Raw genomic sequence first — 14,534 nt, forward strand, 5'->3', positions numbered from 1 at the left:
GTTGACGGATCATCGCAACTCATTTCAAGCTCATCTTCATCTTCAGAGGGATGTAATTTTATATCAGGGCTATGCAACTTATCCCCAAAGATCGTTGTTAAATCCTTGTGGACATTACCCTGCATCACCATTCCCAAAGCGACGGAATTTTTGGATGTTGACTTTTTTAATTTCAGACACAAATCTTTTTGTGAAAGACCACGTTTTGCAAGTTTTAATGTTAGTGAGCTTTGTTTTTTGCGTTTAGACTTTGTATTTACAACCTTAGGAGTGTCAGGCGTATTAATAGATTGTTCAGAATCAGAATCTGTAAGTTTTCCAGATGGTTTGGTTTTTTCAGCGTTTTTCACACAGTTTGCGCAGGTGCAATTTGAACAAAAGGTGTTTTGAAGTACTGAAGCATAACTTTTACCAGGAGTAGGTGTTTGCGCCTGAACCTTACGCCTGGCTTCGGGATATGTAAGGTCTTCTTTGAACTTAACTGTGGTGATTTGTTTCTCTAGTATCCAGCGCGGGCATGAGCGAGAATAAGAAGGGTGATCGCCACCACAGTTTACGCACTTTTCTTCTGTGGTACACTGCTGGCTATCATGCCCTTTACCTGCACAACGGGCACATGTTAAGGACCCGCGGCAATTCACTTTCGAATGTCCAAAGCGCTGGCAATGGAAACATCTAAGAGGGTTCGGTATGTATGGACGGGCAGGTAGTCTGATGTAGCCGGCATAAGCAAATTCTGGCAGTTTAGGTGTATTAGATGTTAAAATATGATGTTTTGTCTCAAGAAGCTCACCATCACGCCGAAGAGTGATGCGGCGGACATTTGTGACACCCTGTGGTTTCATTTCTGAAATAATTACTTCCAAGGGAACATTTAGCAACTCCCCGCAGTTAATCACACCTTTAGAGGTGTTCAAGGATTGGTGTGGATTTACAGTAACCGGTATTGTAGCCAAATTATTTAGTTTTTGAATCTGCTGGGCTTGCTTTCGAGAATTAACCTCAACAAGCAAGTCACCAGAGCGCATTTTTTTTATTGATGTTACATCGCCGACTGTTCCCGTTACAGCCTTTTGTACAAGAAATGGTGATACATTATTGAATGTTTCATTTGAATTTGACATCCGCTTAATAACAAAAAAACTATCAAAATGGTAAGAACTTTTTAAAGGAACTGGTGCTTTATGATGCCCACTGAAGGGACCCTTTTTGGGAGGAGCCATACGATATTGTGAGTGATTCGGGCCCGACGGTACCGCCCACCACGGAACCCAACAAGGGAAGGCAGCCACTGGCTCTGGCCATTCCCAGCCTCGGCGCTTACCTTGGTGCTAGCCGGAACCTATACGCACGGAGTTACCCCCGGGGACAGTGACCACCCTTAACGCCAAGCCCAAGGAGTAACCCCTTCGCTTGATCCCTAGCAAACTAACCACTTAGGTGGCCAGCGACCAGCCGATTGATGTACAGGGGACCACAGTACACCATCCGTCTGTCAAATGGGTTGCCACGCACGGCCAACACGTGGGGTTTTGGCTGTCCATGAGAAGCAAGAAGCAAACAGAGCGGCGACAGTTTCTCATGGAGAGCTCCCTCGCTTGCCGTCGAGGGAAGGAAAGACATAGCAGACAGCAGAAGGCGGAGAGGAGAGCGAACTGAAAGGGAGTAAAGATCCCTGGGTACCTCGGGATTGGGACACCCGTACTCACCTAAAGTAGGTGAGCCCCTGAGGGGCTAAAGACTAGGAATAGATCCTTGCAGACTGCAAAATTAAAAGAAAACGGGACTATCGATTATTAACCCCTTAACTGTGACATTTTCCCTTCGAATTAGAAATGCCTTTTATTCTGAAAATTTGCTGCCGTATTTATTCAATTAAAATCCATGAAACACTTCAATTGTCTTGGGATTGCTCATCATTTTTGTAGCGAATTATAACGTTTATGATTGACTTAATTTGAGAAAATAAATATATAATTATGATAATTCGTACACAGCTCAGATTCATGAACCATAACAAAGGGGTAAAAATGCTTGCGAACATATCACATCTCAAATTCTAGAAAAGTGAAGAACATTTCTCTCAAAATTATTAAACTTTAGTATCCTGCTCGAGTCATGGTAGAGTGTGGAGTGCAAGACTAATTGCATTTTTATAAGAAATTTAAAAAATTATTTATTTCTTCCAGATTTTATTTAGAGACCAAGATTAAGAATTTGATTCATATTTAATTTGAAACCTAGTCTTGATGCTTCTAAATACAATGCCAAGGACATTTGATTCTCTTGTCGGTTTGGAAGTCATATGTTTTCTTTGGAACAACTAAAATATGTTTGAGAGCATAATTTCTTCTACACTGTATATCCATACTGAAAATCTTTCATGCGTTGCCAATGGCAATTTTTCCCGCAGAAGAGCTTTTTACTGGCGGAGATTACATGAAGGCTATTGTTAGTCGTTTTAAAAAATGAGTAAAATTTAAGATAAGTTATAGAGCAGTATTAATAAAATATCTTTATTATTCGTAATGGTTTCCAGGTATTGATTGATCTCACAAATCAATCAAACATTCTTTTATGTAAATTTAAAACATTTTAATAACAACAGCTCTCAGCCGTCCTGAAATACACCGTCCGAAATTAGTGCAAAAAATAGTTCATCAAATAAAAATAAATGGATTTAATTAATGAATATCATATTAGATGGCATCATAACAAAGGGTGTCTCTTGTACCTTTAATAATAATAATAAAGAACCTCTGGTTTCTATTTCCATATTACTTAATATACGCATATGTAAAGGAGTTTCACTAAGTGTTCTTCCAAATGCTACTCTTTTTCGACTATAATCTCGAGACAGCAACAAAATCCTGAAAAACAAACACTTGTTTAAATTTCAACATTTTTCTAGAATAATAACTCTATAGAAATTGTTTACAGATTTTAGAAAAACAGAAAAGAATTGTATCACTTGTTTTCTAGAAAAAAGGAAATCACTTGTTTTCTAGAAACAAAAAATAAATTAATGCTTGTATAAATTATTTAATATGCTTTATTAATGCTTGAAATAAATTTTCTAAATAAGCATACTGATTAGTCAACAGTTACAACTTCGACTTAATAATAAAGGGAAATGAAGTTTGAGAAATTGAAGGTATAACAGAGAAGTAGTACAAATTCCGAAGAATATAAAATTCTTTGCTTGCAGTTGTGTACGTAGTAATAAGGTTTCCTAAAAGATGGCATATTTCTATAATGAGTTGGCATGCAAGAATTGTTAGATAAAGGATGGATACAACTTTGTCGAAAATGTCCATTTTTAAAAGTTTTGTAAATACTGCAATTAATTTAATATATGATTGCTTTTCAAAACTTAAAAAGAGTTAATTAAGGGATTTCAGATTACATCCTTTTAATAAATAGTATGTGCATGGATGAATGTAAAAAAATACCATTTTACTAATCAATACTTTCTTACTGTAAGGCCATATAAAATCTAATTTTGAAACTTTCTTTTATCAGAAATCAAAATGTATTCCCACCTTATTTAATGAAAATTTGTAATTGAAAGTAGATATCCAGATGTAATTGTAAAAAATTAAGTGTTTGATATGTCCCTGTGTATAAATTTGATGAGCAAATCAGTTTCCTGTTAAATGTGCTTAAGAATGAACAGAAAATAATGAATGCACCAATTAGATGAATATCAATACATTTACTAAAAACTGTCTTCAAAATCACATTTTTATTATTTCACTAAAAGAATTCTTTTATTCCAACTATTACATGCGTTTTAATCTTTAATTTCGAATTCATTATTATAAATTATTAAGAATCTTAAAATCAATTTTTTCTGAACTTCTCTATAAGGTATTCATCTATCACCTCTTTTGAATCAATATTTAATTAGCTCAACTAGAAATTAACATTTGAAAATATAAAATATTGTAGTTTTATCTAGAACACTCAAATATTCAAATCTGTAACACGTCAGGATATCTTTACAAATAAAAAATAAGTCAAGTTAAATAACAGTATGTATGAAAATAGTTTTTGAACAATAATTATTTTCAGTTTCACTCGATCGTTTTTGTTTCCTTTTCTCAATCAAATACTCCAATTCCGAAATATTTGAAAAAATAATTTAATGAAAGAAAATCACTTTGAATGCCTTATTGAAAACGTTAGTTGCAAGGGAAAATCTCCGAAGAAATTGTAGTTTAGTGTCACAAATGTCAATGAATGAAAATAGCTTATCTAAACCAGATCTTCAGCAAATTTAAAAATATTTCAGAAAAACAGAAATTTGAGGCAATTGTTTTCCAGTTCCTCATAAAAAAAAGACAGTTTAAGTATATACAGTTACAGAAAAATCTGAACATTTAAAGTAAACATGTATAATATGAGGGATACTACAGGAATATTCATATTTATAAATAAAAAATTTCGTCATTGAAAAAATGGAGTTATTTCTATTCATAATATTCTATTAATATTAAATTAAAGTATTATTAACAATTATGAAATTATTGGCATGCAATCTTGGACACAGATTTCAAAGATGAAAAAGTGCTCATTTTCTTCAACAACCTACTTTAAAAATGGAGATTTAATTATAAAAAAAAATTCAAATTTTCCTTTTGTTTATTATTATGTAATATATATTGTTATGTTTACATAAATATCATTCATTAATATTTCATTCATTATTATAATCAATATCACTATTATAAAACCAAAAGAATTGATCCTTACTTTCGCATGTAACCAACAGAACTCAAAGAATTATGTACACGCGTAGTATTCAACATGTGTGATATTGAAGCTATTCCGCGACCTTCTTGAGACATCTAAAAACAATTAAATCATGAACTTTACTACAAAGATCAAAGCATATATTTCATGTACTTTTGCTTGTAAAAAATTGTTAGTTTTATATAAAATCATTTGTTATTATACAGGGTGTTTCAGTGAACCGTTTCAGAACTTCTAAGAGGGATAGGATACATCCTGACAACTCGAAATCATAGAGCAATGTGGGGTCGGAAATGCTTTCCTGAAGCGGTGTTGTACACACAAGCACCATAAAGAAAAGAGACCGTAAATGAGAAATCGTTTTAATAATACATGAAAAGAAGCAAAAGGTACATGGATTAAAGTAAGTGTCCGAAGTTTCTTCCATGGGCTACAATGCATGCCTCACATCTCTGACGCATGGACATCCGAACATTCTGGATGTTGTTGTTGTTGGGTTTAATGGCGCAAAAGCCAATTTTGGCCATACTGCGCCAAGCATATGGTTCAATTTCATCCCATATAGCATGTGATTAAAATTTAAAAAACGGACATTTTTTTTAAAGTCGCAATGAATGCAGGAAATTTAAATGTAACAATGATTACTAATTTACAATAAAAATAATTTTTTATAGTTGAGAAAAAAAGGAAATGTTTTAAAAGTTCAGTAGTATACAGAGGAATATAGCAATAAATGTCAGATACAAGTAAAAAAATTGATAGATTTTAAAAATTTAAAAATATTTGGATGGTATGTTTCACCCACCAGGTCTTGCATGTTAAGATTTGACGAGTGGAAGAAGTAACGACGATGAACTTCAAAATTAGGACAGACAATCAAAACATGTTGAATGCTTATCTCAATATGACATTTGGAGCATATTGGTGCCCTTTCACCAAAAAGGAGATGGCGGTGAGTATATCGAGTATGCCCTATACGGAGACGAGTCATTTTGACATCATCCTCACGTTGTCGTAGAGTAGGCCATAAACCAACTGTGGGCTTGATGAAATGCAACTTATTGTGGATCTGCAGATCCCATGCCATCTGCCATTTAGAAAAGATATGTCGTACAAGGGACCGCTTAGCATCACAATATGGTAGAGATTGTGTTAGAAATAGTGTTGCAGATTTAGCTTCAAAATCTGCCCTTTCATTACCTGAAATACCTGCATGCCCTGGGATCCAACAAAAAAGTATTTTGAAACCCTTGTTTTCTAGGAGTCTTAGTGTGCACAAAATTTGTAAGGCAACTGGATGCGTCTGATATTGATAATGGGAGAGTGTCTCCAAAGCACTCAGACTGTCAGTATAAATAATAAAATTACGCTCAGAAAGTGGCAAGATTTCCCGAAGAGCACAGAAAATTGCCACCAACTCAGCCGTGAAAACGGAACAAGAGTTGTGTAGGCGATAGCTTAGAGTATCAGATGGAATTATGATGCCGCAACCGACATACCCATCTGATCGGGAACCATCTGTAAAGATTGGTGTGAAAGAAGAATACTGACAGCGATGATAAAGAAAAAGCTGCTGATAAACAACAGAAGAAGTGGAGGACTTATCAAAACCTGCAAATGGATTCAGAAATGAAAAGTATGGGACATCCCAAGGCGGAAAGCAAAAAGAATCATCAGTCGTGATAGTGACATTTGAAAGGTCCGAATCACGCATGAGCAATTTTGCTCTCTCATTGAAAGGAAGAACATGTGAGGGGCGGGCATCATATAGTCTGCGAAGACCAATGGGAAGATTCATATGACAAATAGGGTGATTATTGACAGATCTTGTGCGGTAATAGTATAAAATAGATAACTTTAAACGTCTTAAAGAGAGAGAGGGTTGATGGCAAATAACATACAGGCTCTCTACTGGAGAAGTGCGAAATGCTCCTGAACAGATTCTTAGAGCAGTGTGGTGTACGGTATCCAATTGCCGCAAAGCCGTAGAGCGTGCAGACCCATACACCATGCAGGCATAATCAATGCGAGAAAGTACAACTGCTTGATAAATTCGTAGTAGGGAGGTTCTATCGGCACCCCAAGATGTTTTAGACAGAACTTTTAGAATATTTAGTGATTTCTCACACTTCTGTCGTAGGCTTAAGATGTGAGGAAGGAAAGTGAGCTTTCGGTCAAAAATCACTCCCAAAAACCGAATTTCATTCACCACTGGAATTGAAATATTCCGAATATGAATATTCGGATCAAGGTGTACATTTCTTTTCCTGCAAAAATGGACGCATTGGCTCTTCTCCGGAGAGATAGTGTGCCCGTTCTTGTCGCACCAATCTACCACTTTATTAACGGCATTTTGCAATTGCCGTTCTATTAAATTCATATTGCTGCCTTGGCATGAGATCTGCAAGTCATCAACATAAAGTGATCCATGAACAGATGAAGGTAAAAGAGTTAAAATTTGATTAAGATGAACAATAAAAAGAGTGACACTGAGGACACTTCCCTGAGGAACTCCCTCAGCTTGGATAAAATTAGATGAATAAGTGTTGCCAAAGCGAACTCTGAAAGTCCGATGAGATAAAAAGTTTTGTAAAAATATGGGGAGGTTTCCCCTAAAACCCAAGTTAAAAATTGTAGAAAGTATTCCAAAGCGCCAAGCACGGTCGTACGCCTTCTCAATATCAAAGAATATGGAGATAAGGTGGTTCCTCCTAACAAATGCGTTGCGTATCTGGGTTTCCAGTAGAATTAGGTTGTCAAAAGTAGACCGACCTCTACGGAAACCACTCTGCAACGAGGATATGCATCCGTTTTTCTCCAATTCGAATATCAGACGGGCATTGACCATGCGCTCAAAGGTCTTACAAAGGCAACTCGTCAGAGCAATTGGTCGGTAGTTCAAAGGATTTGATGGTTCCTTACCAGGTTTTAAGATTGGGATCACAATAGCCTCGCACCATTGTGAAGGGTACTTCTGTTCAATCCATATTCTGTTAAATAATATTAACAGATGCGTAAGGGAAGTTGCATTCAAATGGCGGAGCATATTATATGTGATCCCATCTGGGCCAGGACTTGTATCATTGGCTTTAGATAAAGCCGTTTCCAGTTCAAACATCCTAAATTCGCAGTTATATGGAAAAGGGCGTCGGTCATTAAAGCGCAGACGCAACCGTTCCGCGCGATTCTTAATAGCCATAAACGTAGGACTGTAAGAATCAATAGCAGACACTTGTGAGAATGCTTGACCAAGAATATTGGCAACATCTAATGGGGTTGAGTGCACCATATTTCCTGTATTTAAAACAGGAATGGAGGTTTCACTATATATTCCATTAGCGGCCTTTACTTTTTTCCACATATGTTTACTGGAAGTGTAGGATGTAATGGAGGATACGAATTTTATCCAAGAATCTCTCTGACTTTGACAACGAAATCGACGAGCAAGAGCTTTGGCACGCTTAAATGCAATCAGATTTTCTGTTGTCGGATACCTTCGAAAAATACTCCAACGTTTTTTTTGGTTTTTATGACTGTCGCGACAAGCTTCATTCCACCACGGTCTACGAAATTTTCTTAGACGTGGGGAAGTCTTCGGAATAGTAGAATTCGCGGAGCTTATTATGCAGTTGATGACATTTTGTACTGCTTCCGTGATGTCGTAAGTACTGATCATGTTCTCGGTGATATCTGCCAATTGCTTGAAATTATCCCAGTCTGCCCGCTGGAATAGAAACCGCGGAGGACAGGGAGTCGCACCGCCGCTGTGGGCATGGGAGACAATAATAGGAAAATGATCACTATTATGTAGATCTTTGCTGACTGTAAAGGTCAACGATGGCAAGAGTTCAGGAGAACACATGGCTAGATCAAGGCTATGAAAGCTACGTGTGGGTTCATGAAAGTACGTCTTCTCATCATTATTGAGCAGACAGATACAGTTATTTGTTATAAACTGTTCGATCTGCCGCCCTCGAGAGTTTGTACTATCTGAACCCCACAAAGTGCTATGTCCATTGAAATCGCCACATAAAATAAAAGGCTTAGGAAGCTGGTCTACTAACTGGTCAAGATCTTGCTGACGTATGACATCGTGAGGCGGTAGATAAATACAACAGACTGTGACCAAAATTCGTGTCTGAACTTGAACAGCCACAGCCTGTAGAGAAGTTTGTAAAGTGAGAGGTGTGCTCGGATATATATTAGAGGAGAAGATACACACCCCTCCCGAACTATGAGATTCAGTGTCTGCATCGTTCCGAGCACAATTATAACCGCGTAATTTAATTGGAATATTGGACTTCAAGAAGGTCTCTTGAAGACCAAAACAAACAGGATGAAACGTGTTCATAATGGTCTTAATGTCAAAAAGTTTGGACCGAAGGCCGCGACAATTCCAGGAAATGAAGGTACCCATTAAGAATTTGAGATTGCAGGCAAGTTAATAGGCGCATGTGGTAGAGTTGCGGAAACCTCACAACTTATGTGCAAATCCTCATCCTCATCCTCATCTGATGGATGGAGAGAAAGGCGATCTGGACTTTTGGGCATGCCACCAAATATGGACGACAAGTCCTTGTGGACTATACCCTGCGTCGCAAGTCCTAAAGCGACGGAATTTTTAGAAGCCGACTTTTTCAATTTTAAAGGCAGTTCCTGTTTCGAAATACCGCGTTTTGCTAACTTTAACGTCAGCGAGTTTTGCAATTTTTTCTTCGATTTCTTTTGTGGTTTCTTGGGTCTGTCAAGTGTACTATTGCTAGAATGTTCAGAATCAGAATTCCTAATATTTTCAGGTGGTTTTGAATCAGTGTGAAATTTTACACAATTATTACACGAACAGTTTGCGCAAAAGGTGTTCTGAACAACAGAAGCGTAACTTTTACCAGGAGTAGGAGTTTGTGCTTGAACTCTACGCCTGGCTTCGGGATATGAAAGATCTTCTTTGATTTTTATTGTTATTACTTGTTTTTCAAGCTGCCAGCTGGGACATGATCGAGAAAAGGAAGGGTGATCGCCTTTACAGTTCACACACTTTTCCTGTGTGGAACATTCCTGGCTATCATGCCCTTTTTCTGCACAGCGGGCACATGTTAAAGACCCGCGGCAATTAACTTTAGAATGGCCAAATCGCTGGCACTGAAAGCATCTAAGTGGGTTCGGAATGTACGGCCTTACTGGGCGTCGTATATAACCTGCGTAAACAAATTCTGGTAGTTTGGGTGTCTGAAACGTTAAGATGTGATGTTTTGTTTCAAGGAGTTGTCCATTACGCCGTATAGTGATGCGGCGGACATCTATAACTCTTTGCGTTTCATTTCTGATTTTATTATATCTATGGGGACATTTAAGAGTTCCCCGCAGGTAATGACACCTTTAGAGGTATTCAACGACTGGTGAGGACTTACAGTTATTGGTATATTTCCCAGTGCTTTTAATTTTTGAATCTGCCGGGCTTGCTTACGAGAATTCACCTCAACAAGCAAGTCACCAGAGCGCATTTTACGAATGGATTTAACATCGCCAACTGTTGCCGTTATAGCCTTTTGCACAAGGAAGGGAGAGACAGTTTGAAAAGTTTCGTTATTTGCAGAAACTCGCTTTACAATGTAAAATGGATCGAAATGATAAGATATGTTGGAAGATATTGGAATGTTTCTATGCCCACTGAAGGGACCACGTTTGGAGGAGCCCATACGATATAGCAAGTGATTCGGGTCCGACGGCACCGCCCACCACGGAGCCCAACATGGGAAGGCAATTACCGGCTCTGGTCATTCCCAGCCTCAGCATCCACCCTAGTGCTAATCGGTACCTATACGCTGGGAGTTACCCCCGGGGACAGTGACCACCCTTAACGCCAAGCCCAAGGAGTAACCCCTTCGCTTGATCCCTGGCAGACTAGCCACTCAGGTGACTAGGTACCAGCCGATTGATACACCGGGGACCACAGTGTACCACCCGTCTTTCTAATGGGTCGCCACGCACGGCAAACACGTGGGGTTTTGGCTGTCCATGAGAAGCAAGAAGCAAACAGAGCGGCGACAGCTTCTCATGGAGAGCTCCCTCGCTTGCCGTCGAGGGATGGAAGGGTCAAGTAAATAGCAGAAGGCGTAGAGGAGAATAAGTATGAAGGGAGTAAAGATCCCTGGGAACCTCGGGATTGGGACACCCGTACTCACCTATAGTAGGTGAGCCCCTGAGGGGCCGAACATTCTGGAATACTAAAGGCATATCTCGAATCTCTCCGGCAGCTACTGCGATTCTTGCAACGAGCTCCTCAGCAGTGTCAACAGGGGTGTCATAAACCAGCGATTTCATATGACCACAGAAATAAAAATCAAGACATGATAAGTCGGGTGACCGAGCAGGCCAACACACGGGACCGGTTACGTAGGTCCGGTTAGACGACCCGGTAACAGGTAAGGTCCGATGAGGTGATCTCCCACAATACCGGCCCATACATTGACCGAAAATCGATTTTGTGCTGCACGACGTCGTATTGCATGCGGGTTCTCGACCGCCCAGATATGGTCGTTATGCGTGTTGAAAATTCCTTCCCTTGTGAAGGATGCCTCATCGGAAAACAACACTTCAGCAGGAAAAAGGGGATTTGTAGCACATTTTCCCAGGTACCACTGTGCGAAAGCAATACGAGGTACATAATCCTCCGGTTTCTGTGTCTGGACACGCTGCACGTGAAACGGATGCATGTCTTCTGCTCTGAGAATCCTCCTGACGCTGCAATGGGAAACACCGACTGCGTTTGCTACACTTCGTGTACTCGTTCTTGGATTCCCCTGTACATGCTGCAGCACATTCTGTTCGGCGTCTGCAGTCCGTGTTGTTCTTACCCTGTCCCTGTGAGCTCTTTCTAATGAACCTGTCTCAGCTAACCTCTGGTGCAGTCTTGCAAAGAAATTATGACTGGGAATACGCCTCGTCGGTTATCGCTCCGCGTACAAACGCTATGCGGCTGGCCCACTACAATTTGCAGCCCCGTATGCCAAATGCATATCGGCTAACTCTGCGATCGTGTAATCATCCATCCTACTAACTTGGCGTTCTTGTGCGAAATGAAGATTCCCTGCACGAAAGCTCGGACTTTTCGCACAACGCCATCTATCCCGTCAGGAAAGCATTTCTGACTGCCCATGGGTATATGATTTTGGTTCGTCAGGATGTACTCTACCCCTCTTAGAAGTTCTGAAATGGTTCACTGAAACACCCTGTATATTAATTCAGATTTGAACTATTGGTAAGAAGTGCTTTTCTAACTTAAATTTTGAACCATTTCTTGCAAAATAAGTATTCCCAATTTCAGGCAGTCAGTTCTTTCGTAAATAAAAATAATAAAAATATTTAATTACATATTATTCAGAATGTGTCCTCATATTTCACCTTCAAGATACTAAAGGGGGGAAAACGCCTTTCTGCTTCATGTAAAAAATAATAAAAATGTCTGTTCTATATAATGATGTAAATAGAAACAGTCTTTCTCTTATATGTTTTCTGATCGGAAAACTTGTCTGAATCAAATCTGAGCTTTGAGAATATCCATCAGAATTGAATCAGAAGGCAGATATTAATTATATAAAGCGTGCTCAAGTGAAAATTGAATAGAGAAGCAATAAACAGGCGGAGCGAAAATTAATCAGATTGTTGTCAGTCGAGGAGGTCCATCAGCATTTATAATCGAACGAAGCATGCGTATGGAATCGAGAATGTGTGCGTAATGATGGCTCACATGGACATGCGAGCACAGCTGATATTAGAGGCTTTCAAAGAAATCTTTTAAAGAAGGGGGTGAGGAAAGATAGAAGAGATCAAATGGCTCTAAAATCGTCGAAAAAGGAATTTAAAAAAAAATGAAATAGAAAATTTTGCAACTACATGACACATTGAAAAAAAAAGCCGAATACTTATTGACAGTATTTTGGATTTTATTTTCTTCTTTAGAGAAATGAGTTCTTTTATTTAACAAAAGGTAAATTAAAGAAATAGCATCGTATAACTTTCTCTTATTTTTAATTTATAATACTCTTAACTGACTATGCAAACGTACCTTATATGCAATGCAACCATCGAGAAGAAGTTCTGCCGTTGGAAGTCCTCGAGTTCCCAGTTTGTTTTTCAGCTTCACCATCTGAATATTGTTGAACTGCCCTTCAGAATTCCTCGTTTCGACGCAAAACATTGTTAGCCCAGTTTCATTCTAGTTACAAAAGAAAGCTGAAATATGAGTGCGTATTGCTTTTCTGTATTTAAGCAAAAATTCTACAAAAGTACTTTATTGAAATCCATACACATAAAAAAAGATTGCGAAAGTCAAAACATTTATTTGTGTCAGAAATTGTTTTAAAAATGTTTATAAACTACATTTTAAATGCATTAATCCTAAGATACATTTCCTAATTCAACAAAAATAATCGACTAAGCCTCATAAGAATCGAATTTTTCTTAAATGCGTATATTTTTCAGGATCTTATCTTTAAATATATAGCTAATATATAAATAAATGATGAAATTTAGTTATTCATATGCTTATTTTGTTATTAATTTACATATATTGCAGCAAAGAGTATACGATTTCATTATACATATTGTGCTTCAGCCATATATACTATGTTCCTTACTGAGTAAAAGTGTGATTTGGTTTGTAAAATATTCTTTAGAATCTGAAAATTTTAGGCAATTTTTTTAAAAAAATATCTCTAGAGTTTAGAAAATTTACTTTTCTAAAAAGTACGGAATTAATGTATGTGACATTGATGTATTTATGAACAATCGTGTCATAAATGAGTCATGTTCTTTGCTTAGAATAAAGGCAATTTTCGAAACCATGCTTTTTTAGTTCATTAAAAATAGAATCTTAAATATGTGTATATATGTGTAGCATCACTTAATCGTAAATACTGAAATTCTGAGTACTCACAGCATTCGGAATAGAGAATCTGATTGCTTTCTTTTCTTTTCCCTCCCGTCAGAGTGCATTTTTATCATTAGTTTTTAATTTAGCTTTAAGGATATTAACTTAAGGCCTTCTTTTTATTTTTTCAGAGAACTTTTTTTTTGTCTCTTTCTCTCAGCTTCTTAATCTTTCTTTTGTAAAAAGTTCTTAGAGCCGCGATATAAATAGATCTCTGGAAAACCTTCTCCCATTATTTTGACCTGAAGAATAGGGTAGTAGTGGTGATTGCATCTCAACAATTATAACGGCATCAATCTTAAGAGTTCCGAACTCCTTAAGATAGTGGACTTCAGTCATTTGGCAAGTCCTATGATTACACCACTGCCATAGATATTATTAATTTAGCAAAGATTATTAATTTAGCAAAGAGACATTCGAGTTCGTTCGTTAGGGTTTTTTGGCGCAAGGACCATACTTGATCATGCTGCGCCAAGCAAATGGTAAAATCATATACCAAACTATAAAACCAGACATGATAAAGTATAAAAGAAAAAGTTATCTACATTCAAATTCAAAAAATAAATGTTCCAGTACCTACACGGTTAAAATCTAAATGAAACAGTGGTGCAAAAAACGCATTACAATGAAGCGTTGAAGAAGTCAAGCGTGAACAAAAGTTAAAAGTATTAAATACAGGTGTAAAAGCCAATGGATTTTAAAAATTTAAAAGTGTTTGGGTGGAATTTCTCACCCACCAGGTCTTGTAAAGTTAATGACGATGACTTAAAAAAGTTTAAACGAGAGGAATTAAAAGATGGGCATTCGATTAAAATATGATTAATGGTGAAATCCACACGACATGTGGGAC

The 14,534-nt window shown here is 37.7% G+C and overlaps 1 protein-coding gene across 1 annotated transcript in view; it reads right to left on the reverse strand.

The window, feature by feature from the left end:
• Nucleotides 1-14,534, reverse strand: part of LOC129958787 (acyl-CoA dehydrogenase family member 11-like) — a 220,242-nt gene that overhangs the window by 65,831 nt on the left and 139,877 nt on the right. The window contains exons 6-8 of the mRNA XM_056071462.1: nucleotides 12,821-12,970; nucleotides 4,756-4,850; nucleotides 2,735-2,870 (exon numbers count right to left, since the gene is read on the reverse strand). Coding sequence (XP_055927437.1) covers nucleotides 2,735-2,870; nucleotides 4,756-4,850; nucleotides 12,821-12,970 — 381 coding nt within the window. The remainder of the gene's footprint in view (nucleotides 1-2,734; nucleotides 2,871-4,755; nucleotides 4,851-12,820; nucleotides 12,971-14,534) is intronic.

The sequence above is a fragment of the Argiope bruennichi genome, chromosome X1 (assembly GCF_947563725.1).
Source record: "Argiope bruennichi chromosome X1, qqArgBrue1.1, whole genome shotgun sequence".
Lineage (NCBI taxonomy): Eukaryota > Metazoa > Arthropoda > Arachnida > Araneae > Araneidae > Argiope > Argiope bruennichi.